This window comes from Hyla sarda, unplaced genomic scaffold (assembly GCF_029499605.1).
Source record: "Hyla sarda isolate aHylSar1 unplaced genomic scaffold, aHylSar1.hap1 scaffold_165, whole genome shotgun sequence".
Lineage (NCBI taxonomy): Eukaryota > Metazoa > Chordata > Amphibia > Anura > Hylidae > Hyla > Hyla sarda.
Window position 1 is genome coordinate 451985 of NW_026608288.1, and position 13937 is coordinate 465921.

The following is a 13937-nucleotide window of genomic DNA, read 5'->3' on the forward strand; positions in this document are numbered from 1 at the left end:
TAATACCTCCCTGTACTGTAGGGGTCGCTACCAGACACCAGTCAGTGTATACACTTCAGTAATACAGGTAAAGAATACAGAACATGTAATACCTCCCTGTACTGTAGGTGGTGCTACCAGACACCAGTCAGTGCATACACTTCAGTAATACAGGTAAGGAGTACAGAACATGTAATACCTCCCTGTACTGTAGGGGTCGCTACCAGACACCAGTCAGTGCATACACTTCAGTAATACAGGTAAAGAGTACAGAACATGTAATACCTCCCTGTACTGTAGGGGGCGCTACCAGACACCAGTCAGTGCATACACTTCAGTAATACAGGTAAAGAGGACAGAACATGTAATACCTCCCTGTACTGTAGGGGGCACTACCAGACACCAGTCAGTGCATACACTTCAGTAATACAGGTAAAGAGGACAGAACATGTAATACCTCCCTGTACTGTAGGGGGCGCTACCAGACACCAGTCAGTGCATACACTTCAGTAATACAGGTAAAGAGTACAGAACATGTAATACCTCCCTGTACTGTAGGGGGCACTACCAGACACCAGTCCCTGCATACACTTCAGTAATACAGGTAAAGAGTACAGAACATGTAATACCTCCCTGTACTGTATGGGGCGCAACCAGACACCAGCCAGTGCATACACTTCAGTAATACAGGTAAAGAGTACAGAACATGTAATACCTCCCTGTACTGTATGGGGCGCAACCAGACACCAGCCAGTGCATACACTTCAGTAATACAGGGGTTTTACCAGTGAATGTACGTTCTAATTGGTCGGTTCTTCAAGCCATTGATATGTTTTGCAGATCTGGACAAGCGGGGCTCTGTACACTGAGGACAAGCAGGGCTCTGTACACTGAGGACAAGCGGGGGCTCTGTACACTGAGGACAAGCGGGGCTCTGTACTCTGAGGACAAGCAGGGCTCTGTACACTGAGGACAAGCGGGGGCTCTGTACACTGAGGACAAGCGGGGGCTCTGTACACTGAGGACAAGCGGGGTCTCTGTACACTGAGGACAAGCAGGGCTCTGTACACTGAGGACAAGCGCGGCCCTGTACACTGAGGACAAGCGCGGCCCTGTACACTGAGGACAAGCGGGAATCTGTACACTGAGGACAAGCGGGGCTCTGTACACTGAGGACAAGCGGGGCTCTGTACACTGAGGACAAGCGGGGCTCTGTACAATGAGGACAAGCGGGGCTCTGTACACTGAGGACAAGCGGGGCTCTGTACACTGAGGACAAGCAGGGCTCTGTACACTGAGGACAAGCGGGTCTCTGTACACTGAGGACAAGTGGGGGCTCTGTACACTGAGGACAAGCGGGGGCTCTGTACACTGAGGACAAGCGGGGGCTCTGTACACTGAGGACAAGCGGGGGCTCTGTACACTGAGGACAAGCGGGGCTCTGTACTCTGAGGACAAGCGGGGCTCTGTACACTGAGGACAAGCAGGGATCTGTACACTGAGGACAAGCAGGGCTCTCTAGACTGAGGACAAGCAGGGCTCTGTACATTGAGGACAAGCAGGGATCTGTACACTGAGGACAAGCAGGGCTCTCTAGACTGAGGACAAGCAGGACTCTGTACACTGAGGACAAGCGGGGCTCTGTACACTGAGGACAAGCGGGGCTCTGTACACTGAGGACAAGCGGGGCTCTGTACACTGAGGACAAGCAGGGCTCTGTACACTGAGGACAAGCAGGGCTCTGTACACTGAGGACAAGCGGGGGCTCTGTACACTGAGGACAAGCGGGGGCTCTGTACACTGAGGACAAGCGCGGCCCTGTACACTGAGGACAAGCGCGGCCCTGTACACTGAGGACAAGCAGGAATCTGTACACTGAGGACAAGCGGGGCTCTGTACACTGAGGAGATTTTACTCCAGGATTTTCTTCTTTAGCCTTTGAGCCGTTCATACAAGTTATAATACTATGTAATTTGCTTCTATTACCTCCGGGAGGCGCTTTGTCCGTTTCTCATGCACAGGACCCCCACCTGGGAATGCTGGAGTGCTGTCTCTGATATTTCCCATCATTCCATGTGGTCAGAGAAAATATGTCATGAGTCACATGGTTCCCAGGGGGTGTGGCTATGCTGCAGTGGGTGGTTAAATAAAACGACATAAACTGTTCTCATTGTAATCGTATGGACCTACAGAATAAAGAGAACTTGATAATTGTACCGTAAAGCGATCTGCGTAAAAACATCCTCAAAAGTCCCAAAATTAAAGGACATCGGTCATAGTGAAAAACACTCAGGGTCTGACCGCTGGGGCCCCTGGAATCTCATGTACTGGGTCCTATCTCTCCAAGGGAATGGTGCGTTGTAACCCCCGCACGAAGGAGCCGTCACGCCCCCTGCATATACCTCTATGGGAGAAAGACGTTTTCACTATGTCATATCTCCATTCTTCTTATTTCTCCCCAAAATATTACTTTGTTGCACTGTAGATTTTGGAGTAAAATTTGTGATTTCATTGGAAAGTATATAATGATGTCATCATCCCCCATAACATAACCCCATCGGGAAATACAAAGAGTTCTGTCTATTAGAGGGTAAGGGGGGAAAACACCCTCCCCTCTCTCTCCCCCCCCCCCCCCTTACACCCTCCTCTCCTCCCCCCTCACACCCTTTCCCCCCTCCCTCTTCACACCCTCCTCCCCCCTCCTCTCTTCCCCCCTCACACCCTCCTCCCTCTCCCCCACTCCACTCACACCCCCTTCCCCTCCCCCACACCCTCCTCCCCCTCACACCCTTTCCCCCCTCCCTCTTCACCCCTTCACACCCTCCTCCTCCCCCCTCTTTACCCCCTCACACTCTCCTCCTCCCTCCCCTTACACCCTCCTCCTCCCCCCTCACACCCTCCTATCACCCCCCTCACACCCTCCTCCCTCTTTTCTCCCTCCTCCCCACTTTCCCCCCCCCACACCCTCCTCCCCCCTCACACCCTTTCCCCCCTCCCTCTTCACCCCTTCACACCCTCCTCCTCTTTACCCCCTCACACCCTCCTCCTCCCTCCCCTTACACCCTCCTCCTCCCCCCTCACACCCTCCTCCTCCCCCCTCACACCCTCCTATCACCCCCCTCACACCCTCCTCCCTCTTTTCTCCCTCCTCCCCACTTCCCCCCTCACACCTTCCCCACCCCTCACACCCTCCTCCTCCCCCCCACACCCTCCTCCCTTCACCCTACTACAATGTTTATTCCACGGTCGCCATAGATATAAGCGCTTCCCGCCCAGCAGGGTCACGTGACATATATGCGTTACGCGCAGGTCACCTCCAGCTCACCTCAGCACGTCCCGCGCCTGCGCACTGCCAAGGTCGTATCCGGCCATTTTGCTACACCCAGCGTAACCTCGGCTCCAGGAAACTCCACACACCTGACACTGATAGGGAGCAGTAAGATGGCGGCAGGAAGTGACGTCTTAGCTGTCAGTGAGGGCGGGCGCTGGAGCTGTGACTTCCCTTCTAGCCGGGAAAGATGGCGGCGGCGTGTCTAGTGATCCGGAGGTCGCTGCGGGCGGGACAGCTGCTCGGGGGGCGGACGGCCTGGCCTGTGGCTCCTCAGGTAACGGGGAAACGGGAAGGGCGCGGAGCCGAGCCGAGACCTGGGGGCATAAAGGGGAGAGCAGGGAGCCGGTGACCGGGCGGTGAATGAAGGTCACCGGGGAGAGAGGCCGGAGGAAGGCCGGAGGGACAGGAGGAGAGACCGGGGGACAGGAGGAGAAACCAGGGGGACAGGAGGAGAAACCAGGGGGACAGGAGGAGAGACCGGGGGGGGGACAGGAGGAGAGACCGGGGGGGGGACAGGAGGAGAGACCGGGGGACAGGAGGAGAAACCAGGGGGACAGGAGGAGAGGACCGGGGGGGGGGACAGGAGGAGAGACCGGGGGGACAGGAGGAGAGACCGGGGGGGGGGGACAGGAGGAGAGACCGGGGGGGGGGGACAGGAGGAGAGACCGGGGGGGGGGACAGGAGGAGAGACCGGGGGGGGGGGACAGGAGGAGAGACCGGGGGGGGGGACAGGAGGAGAGACCGGGGGGACAGGAGGAGAGACCGGGGGGGGGACAGGAGGAGAGACCGGGGGGGGGGACAGGAGGAGAGACCGGGGGACAGGAGGAGAAACCAGGGGGACAGGAGGAGAGACCGGGGGGACAGGAGGAGAGACCGGGGGGGGGACAGGAGGAGGACGGGGGGACAGGAGGAGAGACCGGGGGGGGGGACAGGAGGAGAGACCGGGGGGGGGGGACAGGAGGAGAGACCGGGGGGGGGGACAGGAGGAGAGACCGGGGGGGGCACAGGAGGAGAGACCGGGGGGGGGGGCACAGGAGGAGAGACCGGGGGGGGGGACAGGAGGAGAGACCGGGGGGGGGACAGGAGGAGAGACCGGGGGGGGGACAGGAGGAGAGACCGGGGGGGGACAGGAGGAGAGACCGGGGGGGGCACAGGAGGAGAGACCGGGGGGGGGACAGGAGGAGAGACCGGGGGGGGGACAGGAGGAGAGACCGGGGGGGGACAGGAGGAGAGACCGGGGGGGACAGGAGGAGAGACCGGGGGGGACAGGAGGAGAGACCGGGGGGGGGACAGGAGGAGAGACCGGGGGGGGGGACAGGAGGAAGAGACCGGGGGGGGGGGACAGGAGGAGAGACCGGGGGGGGGGGACAGGAGGAGAGACCGGGGGGGGGGGGACAGGAGGAGAGACCGGGGGGGGGGGGACAGGAGGAGAGACCGGGGGGGGGGGACAGGAGGAGAGACCGGGGGGGGGGGGGACAGGAGGAGAGACCGGGGGGGGGGGACAGGAGGAGAGACCGGGGGGGGGGACCGGAGGAGAGACCGGGGGGGGGACCGGAGGAGAGACCGGGGGGGGGACCGGAGGAGAGACCGGGGGGGGGGACCGGAGGAGAGACCGGGGGGGGGGACCGGAGGAGAGACCGGGGGGGGGACCGGAGGAGAGACCGGGGGGGGGGCAGGAGGAGAGACCGGGGGGGGGACAGGAGGAGAGACCGGGGGGGGGGACAGGAGGAGAGACCGGGGGGGGGGACAGGAGGAGAGACCGGGGGGGGACAGGAGGAGAGACCGGGGGGGGGGACAGGAGGAGAGACCGGGGGGACCGGAGGAGAAACCAGGGGGGACAGGAGGAAAAGCTGAGAGGAGGGAGGTGGTAGGGGCCGGCGGGATAGGGCAGGGGGGGTTGTCAGTGATGCGATAGGGGGTCTTGGTGGGATGAGGCTGGGGATCTTGGTGGGGTCGGTGGAATGGGGCAGGGGGGCCATGGTGGGGCAGTTGGGATGGGGCAGGGGGGCCATGGTGGGGCAGTTGGGATGGGGCAGGGGGGGCCACGGTGGGGCAGTTGGGATGGGGCAGGGGGGGCCACGGTGGGGCAGTTGGGATGGGGCAGGGGGGGCCACGGTGGGGCAGTTGGGATGGGGCAGGGGGGGGGGGCCACGGTGGGGCAGTTGGGATGGGGCAGGGGGGGGGGCCACGGTGGGGCAGTTGGGATGGGGCAGGGGGGGGGCCACGGTGGGGCAGTTGGGATGGGGCAGGGGGGGGGGGCCACGGTGGGGCAGTTGGGATGGGGCAGGGGGGGGGCCATGGTGGGGCAGTTGGGATGGGGCAGGGGGGGGCCACGGTGGGGCAGTTGGGATGGGGCAGGGGGGGGGGGCCACGGTGGGGCAGTTGGGATGGGGCAGGGGGGGGCCATGGTGGGGCAGTTGGGATGGGGCAGGGGGGGGCCACGGCGGGGCAGTTGGGATGGGGCAGGGGGGACATTAATCACAAGCAGAGATACCCAGTGATAAGTGAATGTGGGGTGTGCTGCCTGGACATGCTGGGAGTTGTTGTTCATGCACTGTAGGGGAGGGGTCTCCGCTCATCGTGTCACATGATGTGACAGGGTCCTAGAGCTTCACCATATACAGGATCCTCAGTATCTCCTCCTGTGACCGGCAGGGAAATGGTGTTTGCTGTCAGGACGTCTCATCTGTGTAATGCTGTGATAAATGCCCATTAGCCCAGACCTCTGATGAAGCTCTGAGGAGCGAAACACGCCAGGGGGCTACTTGTTTTTAATAAGCCTGTGTTGCCAGTTATATATATTTTATACTTGTTGTTAGGACTGCAGCATCACCCTTATATATGACACTCCCAGTGTTATATGATTGTGGGCGCTCGCCCTCATGTCAGTGACGTATACGTACTGGACCGGTGACACTTGTAGAGTTCTCCTCGGCTCTGCAGTTTGTGTTCGGTGGACACGGTATTTGGTAAATGCTGTATATACAGTGAAAGAGAAGTAAAAGCGTTACGAAACTGCGGCGGGCCAAGATGTTACGAAACTGCGGCGGGCCAAGACGTTACAAAACTGCGGCGGGGCCCGGGACGCTACGAAACTGCGGCGAGGCCCGGGACGCTACGAAACTGCGGCGGGGCCCGGGACGCTACGAAACTGCGGCGGGGCCCGGGACGCTACGAAACTGCGGCGGGGCCCGGGACGCTACGAAACTGCGGCGGGGCCCGGGACGCTACGAAACTGCGGCGGGGCCCGGGACGCTACGAAACTGCGGCGGGGCCCGGGACGCTACGAAACTGCGGCGGGCCCGGGACGCTACGAAACTGCGGCGGGGCCCGGGACGCTACGAAACTGCGGCGGGGCCCGGGACGCTACGAAACTGCGGCGGGGGCCCGGGACGCTACGAAACTGCGGCGGGGCCCGGGACGCTACGAAACTGCGGCGGGGCCCGGGACGTTATGAAACTTTGTCCGTTTCTCATGCACAGGACCCCCCACCTGGGAATGCTGGAGTGCTGTCTCTGATATTTCCCATCATTCCATGTGGTCAGAGAAAATATGTCATGAGTCACATGGTCTCCAGGGGGTGTGGCTATGCTGCAGTGGGTGGTTAAATAAAACGACATAAACTGTTCTCATTGTAATCGTATGGACCTACAGAATAAAGAGAACTTGATAATTGTACCGTAAAGCGATCTGCGTAAAAACATCCTCAAAAGTCCCAAAATTAAAGGACATCGGTCATAGTGAAAAACACTCAGGGTCTGACCCCTGGGGCCCCTGGAATCTCATGTACTGGGTCCTATCTCTCCAAGGGAATGGTGCGTTGTAACCCCCGCACGAAGGAGCCGTCACGCCCCCTGCATATACCTCTATGGGAGAAAGACGTTTTCACTATGTCATATCTCCATTCTTCTTATTTCTCCCCAAAATATTACTTTGTTGCACTGTAGATTTTGGAGTAAAATTTGTGATTTCATTGAAAAGTATATAATGATGTCATCATCCCCCATAACATAACCCCATCGGGAAATACAAAGAGTTCTGTCTATTAGAGGGTAAGGGGGGAAAACACCCTCCCCCCACACCCTCCCCTCCCAGGGCATGCTGGGAGCTGTAGTTATGCAACATCAGGAGGCAGACCACCACAACTCCCAGCATTCCCTTATGGGCATGCTGGGACTTATAGTTTTGCAACAGCTGGAGGCACTTTTTTTTTTCTATGGAAAAGTGTACCTTCAGCTGTTACATAGTTAGTATGGTTGAAAAAAGACAGACGTCCATCAAGTCCAACCAGGGAATTGAAGGGAAGGATGTAAGGGGATAAGGGAAAGGGATGTAGTTTTATAATTCTGCATAAGCATTAATGTTATTTTGTTCCAGGAATGTATCTAATCCTGTTTTAAAGCTGTTAATTGTTCCTGCTGTGACCAGTTCCTGAGGTAGACCGTTCCATAAATTCACAGTCCTCACGGTAAAGAAGGCGTGTCGCCCCTTTAGACTAAACCTTTTCTTCTCCAGACGGAGGGAGTGCCCCCTCGTCCTTTGGGGGGGTTTAACCTGGAACAGTTTTTCTCCATATTTTTTGTATGGGCCATTAATATACTTATATACGTTTATCATATCCCCCCTTATACGTCTCTTCTCAAGACTAAACAATTGTAACTCCTTTAATCGCTCCTCATAGCTAAGATGTTCCAGGCCCCATATTAGTTTGGTCGCGCGTCTCTGCACCCTTTCCAACTCTGCAGTGTCCCTTTTATGAACAGGCGACCAAAACTGAACAGCATATTCCAGGTAAGGCCGTACCAATGCTTTATAAAGGGGGAGTATTATACACTATAGACTGTACCAATGCTTTATAAAGGGGGAGTATTATACACTATAGACTGTACCAATGCTTTATAAAGGGGGAGTATTATACACTATAGACTGTACCAATGCTTTATAAAGGGGGAGTATTATACACTATAGACTGTACCAATGCTTTATAAAGGGGGAGTATTATACACTATAGACTGTACCAATGCTTTATAAAGGGGGAGTATTATACACTATAGACTGTACCAATGCTTTATAAAGGGGGAGTATTATACACTATAGACTGTACCAATGCTTTATAAAGGGGGACTATCATACACTATAGACTGTACCAATGCTTTATAAAGGGGGAGTATTATACACTATAGACTGTACCAATGCTTTATAAAGGGGGAGTATTATACACTATAGACTGTACCAATGCTTTATAAAGGGGGAGTATTATACACTATAGACCGTACCAATGATTTATAAAGGGGGAGTATTATGTCCCTGTCCCTTGAGTCCAGGCCTCTTTTGATACATGACAATATCCTGCCGGCCTTGGAAGCAGCAGCCTGACATTGTGCTATTCTGTAGTCTGTGATCTACAAGTCCCCCAGATCCTTCTCTACCAGTGACTCTGCCAGTTTAATCCCCCTAAGACATACGACGCTGCAGGTTATTAGTACCCAGATGCATAACTTTACATTTATCCACATTGAACCTCATTTGCCAAGTGGATGCCCAGACACTTAGTCTATCCAAGTCATCTTGTAACTTATGCACATCCTCTATAGACTGTACCGTGCTACAAAGCTTGGTGTCATCTGCAAAGATAGAAGCAGAGCTGTTAATACCATCCTCTATATCATTGATAAATAAATTAAACAACAGCGGTCCCAGTACTGAACCTTGGGGTCACCACTAATAACCGGGGACCAATCAGAGTACGAATCATTGACCACCACTCTCTGGGTACGATCCATGAGCCAGTGTTCAATCCAGTTACAAACTAAAGTTTCCAAGCCCAAAGACCTTAACTTACCTGTCAGATGTCTGTGAGGGACAGTATCAAACGCTTTGGCAAAATCCAGAAACACTATATCCACAGCCATTCCTCTATATACACAGCCCCCCTCTATATACACAGCCCCCCCTCTATATACACAGCCCCCCTCTATATACACAGCCCCCCTCTATATACACAGCCCCCCTCTATATACACAGCCCCCCCCCCTCTATATACACAGCCCCCCCTCTATATACACAGCCCCCCCTCTATATACACAGCCCCCCCTCTATATACACAGCCCCCCCTCTATATCCACAGCCATTCCTCTGTCAAGGCTTCTACTCACCTCTTCATAAAAGCAAATTAGATTGGTTTGACAACTCCCAGCTTGCTCAAACAGCTAAAGTGCATGCTGGGAGGTGTAGTGGTGCATCTGCTGGTTGCATAACTACAACTCCCAGCATGCCCGTTGGCTGTCGGTGACTGCTGAGAGTTGTAGTTTTGCAACAGCTGAAGGCACACTGGTTGTGAAACTCATTTTTTTTTTTTTTTTTTTTTAATCTAACTCAGTGTTTCATGACCGGTGTGCCTCCAGCTGTTGCAAACTACAACTCCCAGCAGTCACCATACACCATGCACCGTACATGCTGGGAGTTGTAGTTTTGCAACAGCTGGAGGCGCACTGATTGTGAAACGCTGAGTTAGGTCACAAACTCAATAATACATAACCAGTGTGCCTACATCTGTTGCAAAACTACAACTCTCAGCATGTCTGTCAGCGCATGCTGGGAGTTGTAGTTTTGCAACAGCTGGATGTCCCCCCACAATGTGAATTTACAGGGTACACTCACATGGGCGGAGGTTTACAGTAAGTATCCGGCTGCAAGTTTGAGCTGCAGCTCAAACTGCCAGCGAGAAACTACTGTGAACCCCCGCCCGTGCGACTGTACCCTAAAAACACTACACTACACTACCACAAAATAAAATAAGTAAAAAACACTACATATACACATACCCCTACACAGCCCCCCTCCCCTCCCCAATAAAAATGAAAAACGTCTGGTACGCCACTGTTTCCAAAACGGAGCCTCCAGCTGTTGCAAAACAACTATGCTGAGTTTTACAACAGCTGGAGGCACCCTGTTTGGGAACCACTGGCGTAGAATTCCCTATGTCCACCCCTATGCAATCCCTAATTTAGGCCTCAAGTGGGCATGGCGCTCTCACTTTGAGGACCTGTCGTATTTCAAGGCAACAGTTAAGGGCCACATATGGGGTATCGCCGTACTCGGGAGAAATTGTTACAAATTTTTGGGGGTATTTTCTGCTTTTACCCTTTTTAAAAATGTTTAAACTTTTGGGAAAACAAGCATTTTAGGTTAAAAAAAAAAAATTTCTTTACATATGCAAAAGTCGTGAAACACCTGTGGGGTATAAAGGTTCACATTACCCCTTGTTACGTTCCTCAAGGGGTCTAGTTTCCAAAATAGTATGCAATGTGTTTTTTTTTTTTTTTTTTTGTTCTGGCTCCATAGGGGCTTCCTAAATGTGGCATGCCCCAGAGCAAAATTTGCTTACAAAAAGCCAAATGGGACTCCTTCTCTTCTGAGACCTGTAGTGCGCCAGCAGAGCACTTTTCACCACCATATGGGGTGTTTTCTGAATCGGGAGAAATTGGGCTTCAAATTTTGGGGGTATTTTCTGCTATTACCCTTTTTAAAAATGTTAAACTTTTGGGAAACCAAGCATTTTAGTAAAAAAAAAAATATATATATATTTTTTTTTTACATATGCAAAAGTCATGAATCAAGAAAGGATGCAAGTCACCACAAAATTTTACCACTATGTTAAAGTAGAATATGTCACGAAAAAACAATCTCGGAATCAGAATAACTAAAAGCATCAGAGTTATTAATGTTTAAAGTGACAGTGGTCGGAATTGCAAAAAATGGCCGAATCCTTAAGGGGTTAAGGACCAGAGCGTTTTGCACATCTGACCACTGTCACTTTAAACATTAATAACTCTGATGCTTTTAGTTATCAATCTGATTCAGAGATTGTTTTTTTCGTGACATTTTCTACTTTAACGTAGTGGTAAAATTGTGTGGTAACTTGTATCCTTTCTTGGTGAAAAATCCCAAAATTTGATGAAAAAATTGAAAATTTTGCATTTTCCTAACTTTGAAGCTCTCTGCTTGTAAGGAAAATGGATATTCCAAATATATATTTTTTATTCACATATACAATATGTCTACTTTATGTTTGCATCATAAAATTGATGAGTTTTTACTTTTGGAAGACACCAGAGGCTTCAAAGTTCAGCAGCAATTTTCCAATTTTTCACAATTTTCAAACTCACTATTTTTCAGGGACCAGTTCAGGTTTGAAGTGGATTTGAAGGGTCTTCATATTAGAAATATCCCACAAATGACCCCATTATAAAAACTGCACCTCTCAAAGTATTCAAAATGACATTCAGTAAGTGTGTTAACCCTTTAGGTGTTTCACAGGAATAGCAGCAAAGTGAAGGAGAAAATTCACAATCTTCATTTTTTTACACTCGCATGTTCTTGTAGACCCAAGTTTAGAATTTTTACAAGGGGTAAAAGGAGAAAATGTATACTTATATTTGTAGCCCAATTTCTCTCGAGTAAGCACATACCTCAAATGTCTATGTAAAGTGTTCGGCGGGCGCAGTAGAGGGCTCAGAAGGGAAGGAGCGACAAGGGGATTTTGGAGAGTACGTTTTTCTGAAATGGTTTTTGGGGGGCATGTTGCATTTAGGAAGCCCCTAAGGTGCCAGAACAGTAAATCCCCCCCACATGGCATACTATTTTGAAAACTAGACCCCTTGAGGAACGTAACAAGGAATTAAGTGAGCCTTAATACCCCACAGGGGTTTCACGACTTTTGCATGTGTAACAAAAAAAAAAAAAAAAAAAAAGTTTGTTCTCTAAAATGTGTGTTTTTCCCCCCCCCAAATTTCAAATTTTTGCAAGGGTTAATAGCAGAAATGAACCCCCAAAACTTGTAACCCCATCTCTTCTGAGTATGGAGGTACCCCATAAGTTGACCTGAAGTGCACTACGGGCGAACTACAATGCTCAGAAAAGGAGTCATATTTGGCTTTTTGAGAGCAAATTTTGCTCGGGGGACATGTTGCATTTAGGAAGCCCCTATGGTGCCAGGACAGTAAAAAAAATCAACATGACATACCATTTTGGAAACTAGACCCCTTGAGGAACGTAGCAAGGAATAAAGTGACTTTTGCATATGTAACAAAAAAAAAAAATCTTTAAAATGTGTTTTCCTCCCAAATTTCACATTTTTGCAAGGGTTAATACCCTGTTTCCCCAAAAATAAACCCTACCCCAAAAGTAAGCCCTAGCAGGATTATCAGGGTGGGTTGCAATATAAACCCTACCCTGAAAATAAGACCTAGGCCAGCGGTAATCAACCGTCCAGATCCGGACCTTATCCGCCAGTAATGCCCACAGACTTAACAACCCCCCCCCCCCCCCCCCCCCCCCCCTGGCTGGTCTTGCGGCAAGTTACCGTAACCGAGCCGGGGCAGGGACGTTGTCGCTTTAAAACGTCCGTACCCCCGGCTGCTAAGCAACAGAAGGAGATCCCGCCGCCACCGAGAGCTGCAGCTTCCATACAGTACAAGTTGCGGACGCTACCGTATGAAGGTAGGGAAGTGCTGGTCTCCGCTGGGGATGTAATGTGTACCGTAATTTATTATGGCAGAAGGGTGGGGGGCACTGCAGGAGTGAGGAGGAGGATGACGGGGGAGGATGGGGGGCTGCAGGAGTGTGGAGGATCGGGGGGCTGCAGGAGGGTGGGGGGGGGGCTGCAGCAGTGTGGAAGATGGGGGGTGCAGCATCCTCCACACTGCTACAGCCCCCCATCCTCCACACTGCTACAGCCCCCCATCCTCCACACTGCTACAGCCCCCCCCCCCCATGTTGTTCAAGGTACATACCGTAAATAAATAAGCCCTACCCTGAAAATAAGCCCTAGTGTTTTTTTTTGTGACTAAAATTAATATAAGACCCGGTCTTATTTTCTGAGAAACACGGTAGCAGAAAATACCCCCCAAAATTTGTAACCGCACCTCTTCTGAGTATGGAAGTACCCCATAAGTGGACGTCAAATGCACTGCAGGAGTGCTACAATGCTCAGAAGAGAAGTCACATTTGCCAACTTTGCAGAAATGGGGGGGGGGGGGGGGGGACATGTCGCATTATGGAAGCCCCTATGGTGCCAGGACAGCAAAAAAAAAAAACACATGTCATACCATTTTGGAAACTAGACCCCTTGAGGAACATAACAAGGGGTAAAGTAGGCCTTAATACCCCACAAGGGTTTCATGACTTTTGCATATGTTAAAAAAAAAAAAAAATTTCAAGAGTTAATAGCAGAAAAGACCCCCCCCCACAATTTGTAAATACATTTCTTTGGAGTAAGGACATACCTTATTTTTTGATAATAATGGCTCGGCGGGTGCACAGCAGGTCTTGTTATAGTGTGAGGTCAGTCAAGGGCCTTGAGCTTCATATGGAGCCAGGATGTGGGACCCCCCCCCCCCTCAAGGACTGTTAATGGGGAGCACTGAGCCCAAAAATAGAGGGATACTTGGGAGACAACTGGCCGTAACTGGGGTATACAGGTGGGGTACAGAGGCCTGTAATATGGGGTACAGTGGGCCAGAAAATTATAAATAGTAATAAAACAGGATATGTTCCCAGAACAATGACCCAGAGCATAGCCAAAACTAAAAAAATATTCCCACCCCCAACCCTATGCTCTGAATCA

General features: G+C 52.1%; 1 protein-coding gene across 1 annotated transcript in view; it reads left to right on the forward strand.

The window, feature by feature from the left end:
* Window positions 1–3364: 3364 nt before the first annotated feature.
* The window catches only part of LOC130311604 (cytochrome c1, heme protein, mitochondrial), a 28238-nt gene continuing 17665 nt past the window's right edge, over window positions 3365–13937 (forward strand). The window contains exon 1 of the mRNA XM_056552499.1: window positions 3365–3584. Coding sequence (XP_056408474.1) covers window positions 3498–3584 — 87 coding nt within the window. The 5' untranslated portion in view covers window positions 3365–3497. The remainder of the gene's footprint in view (window positions 3585–13937) is intronic.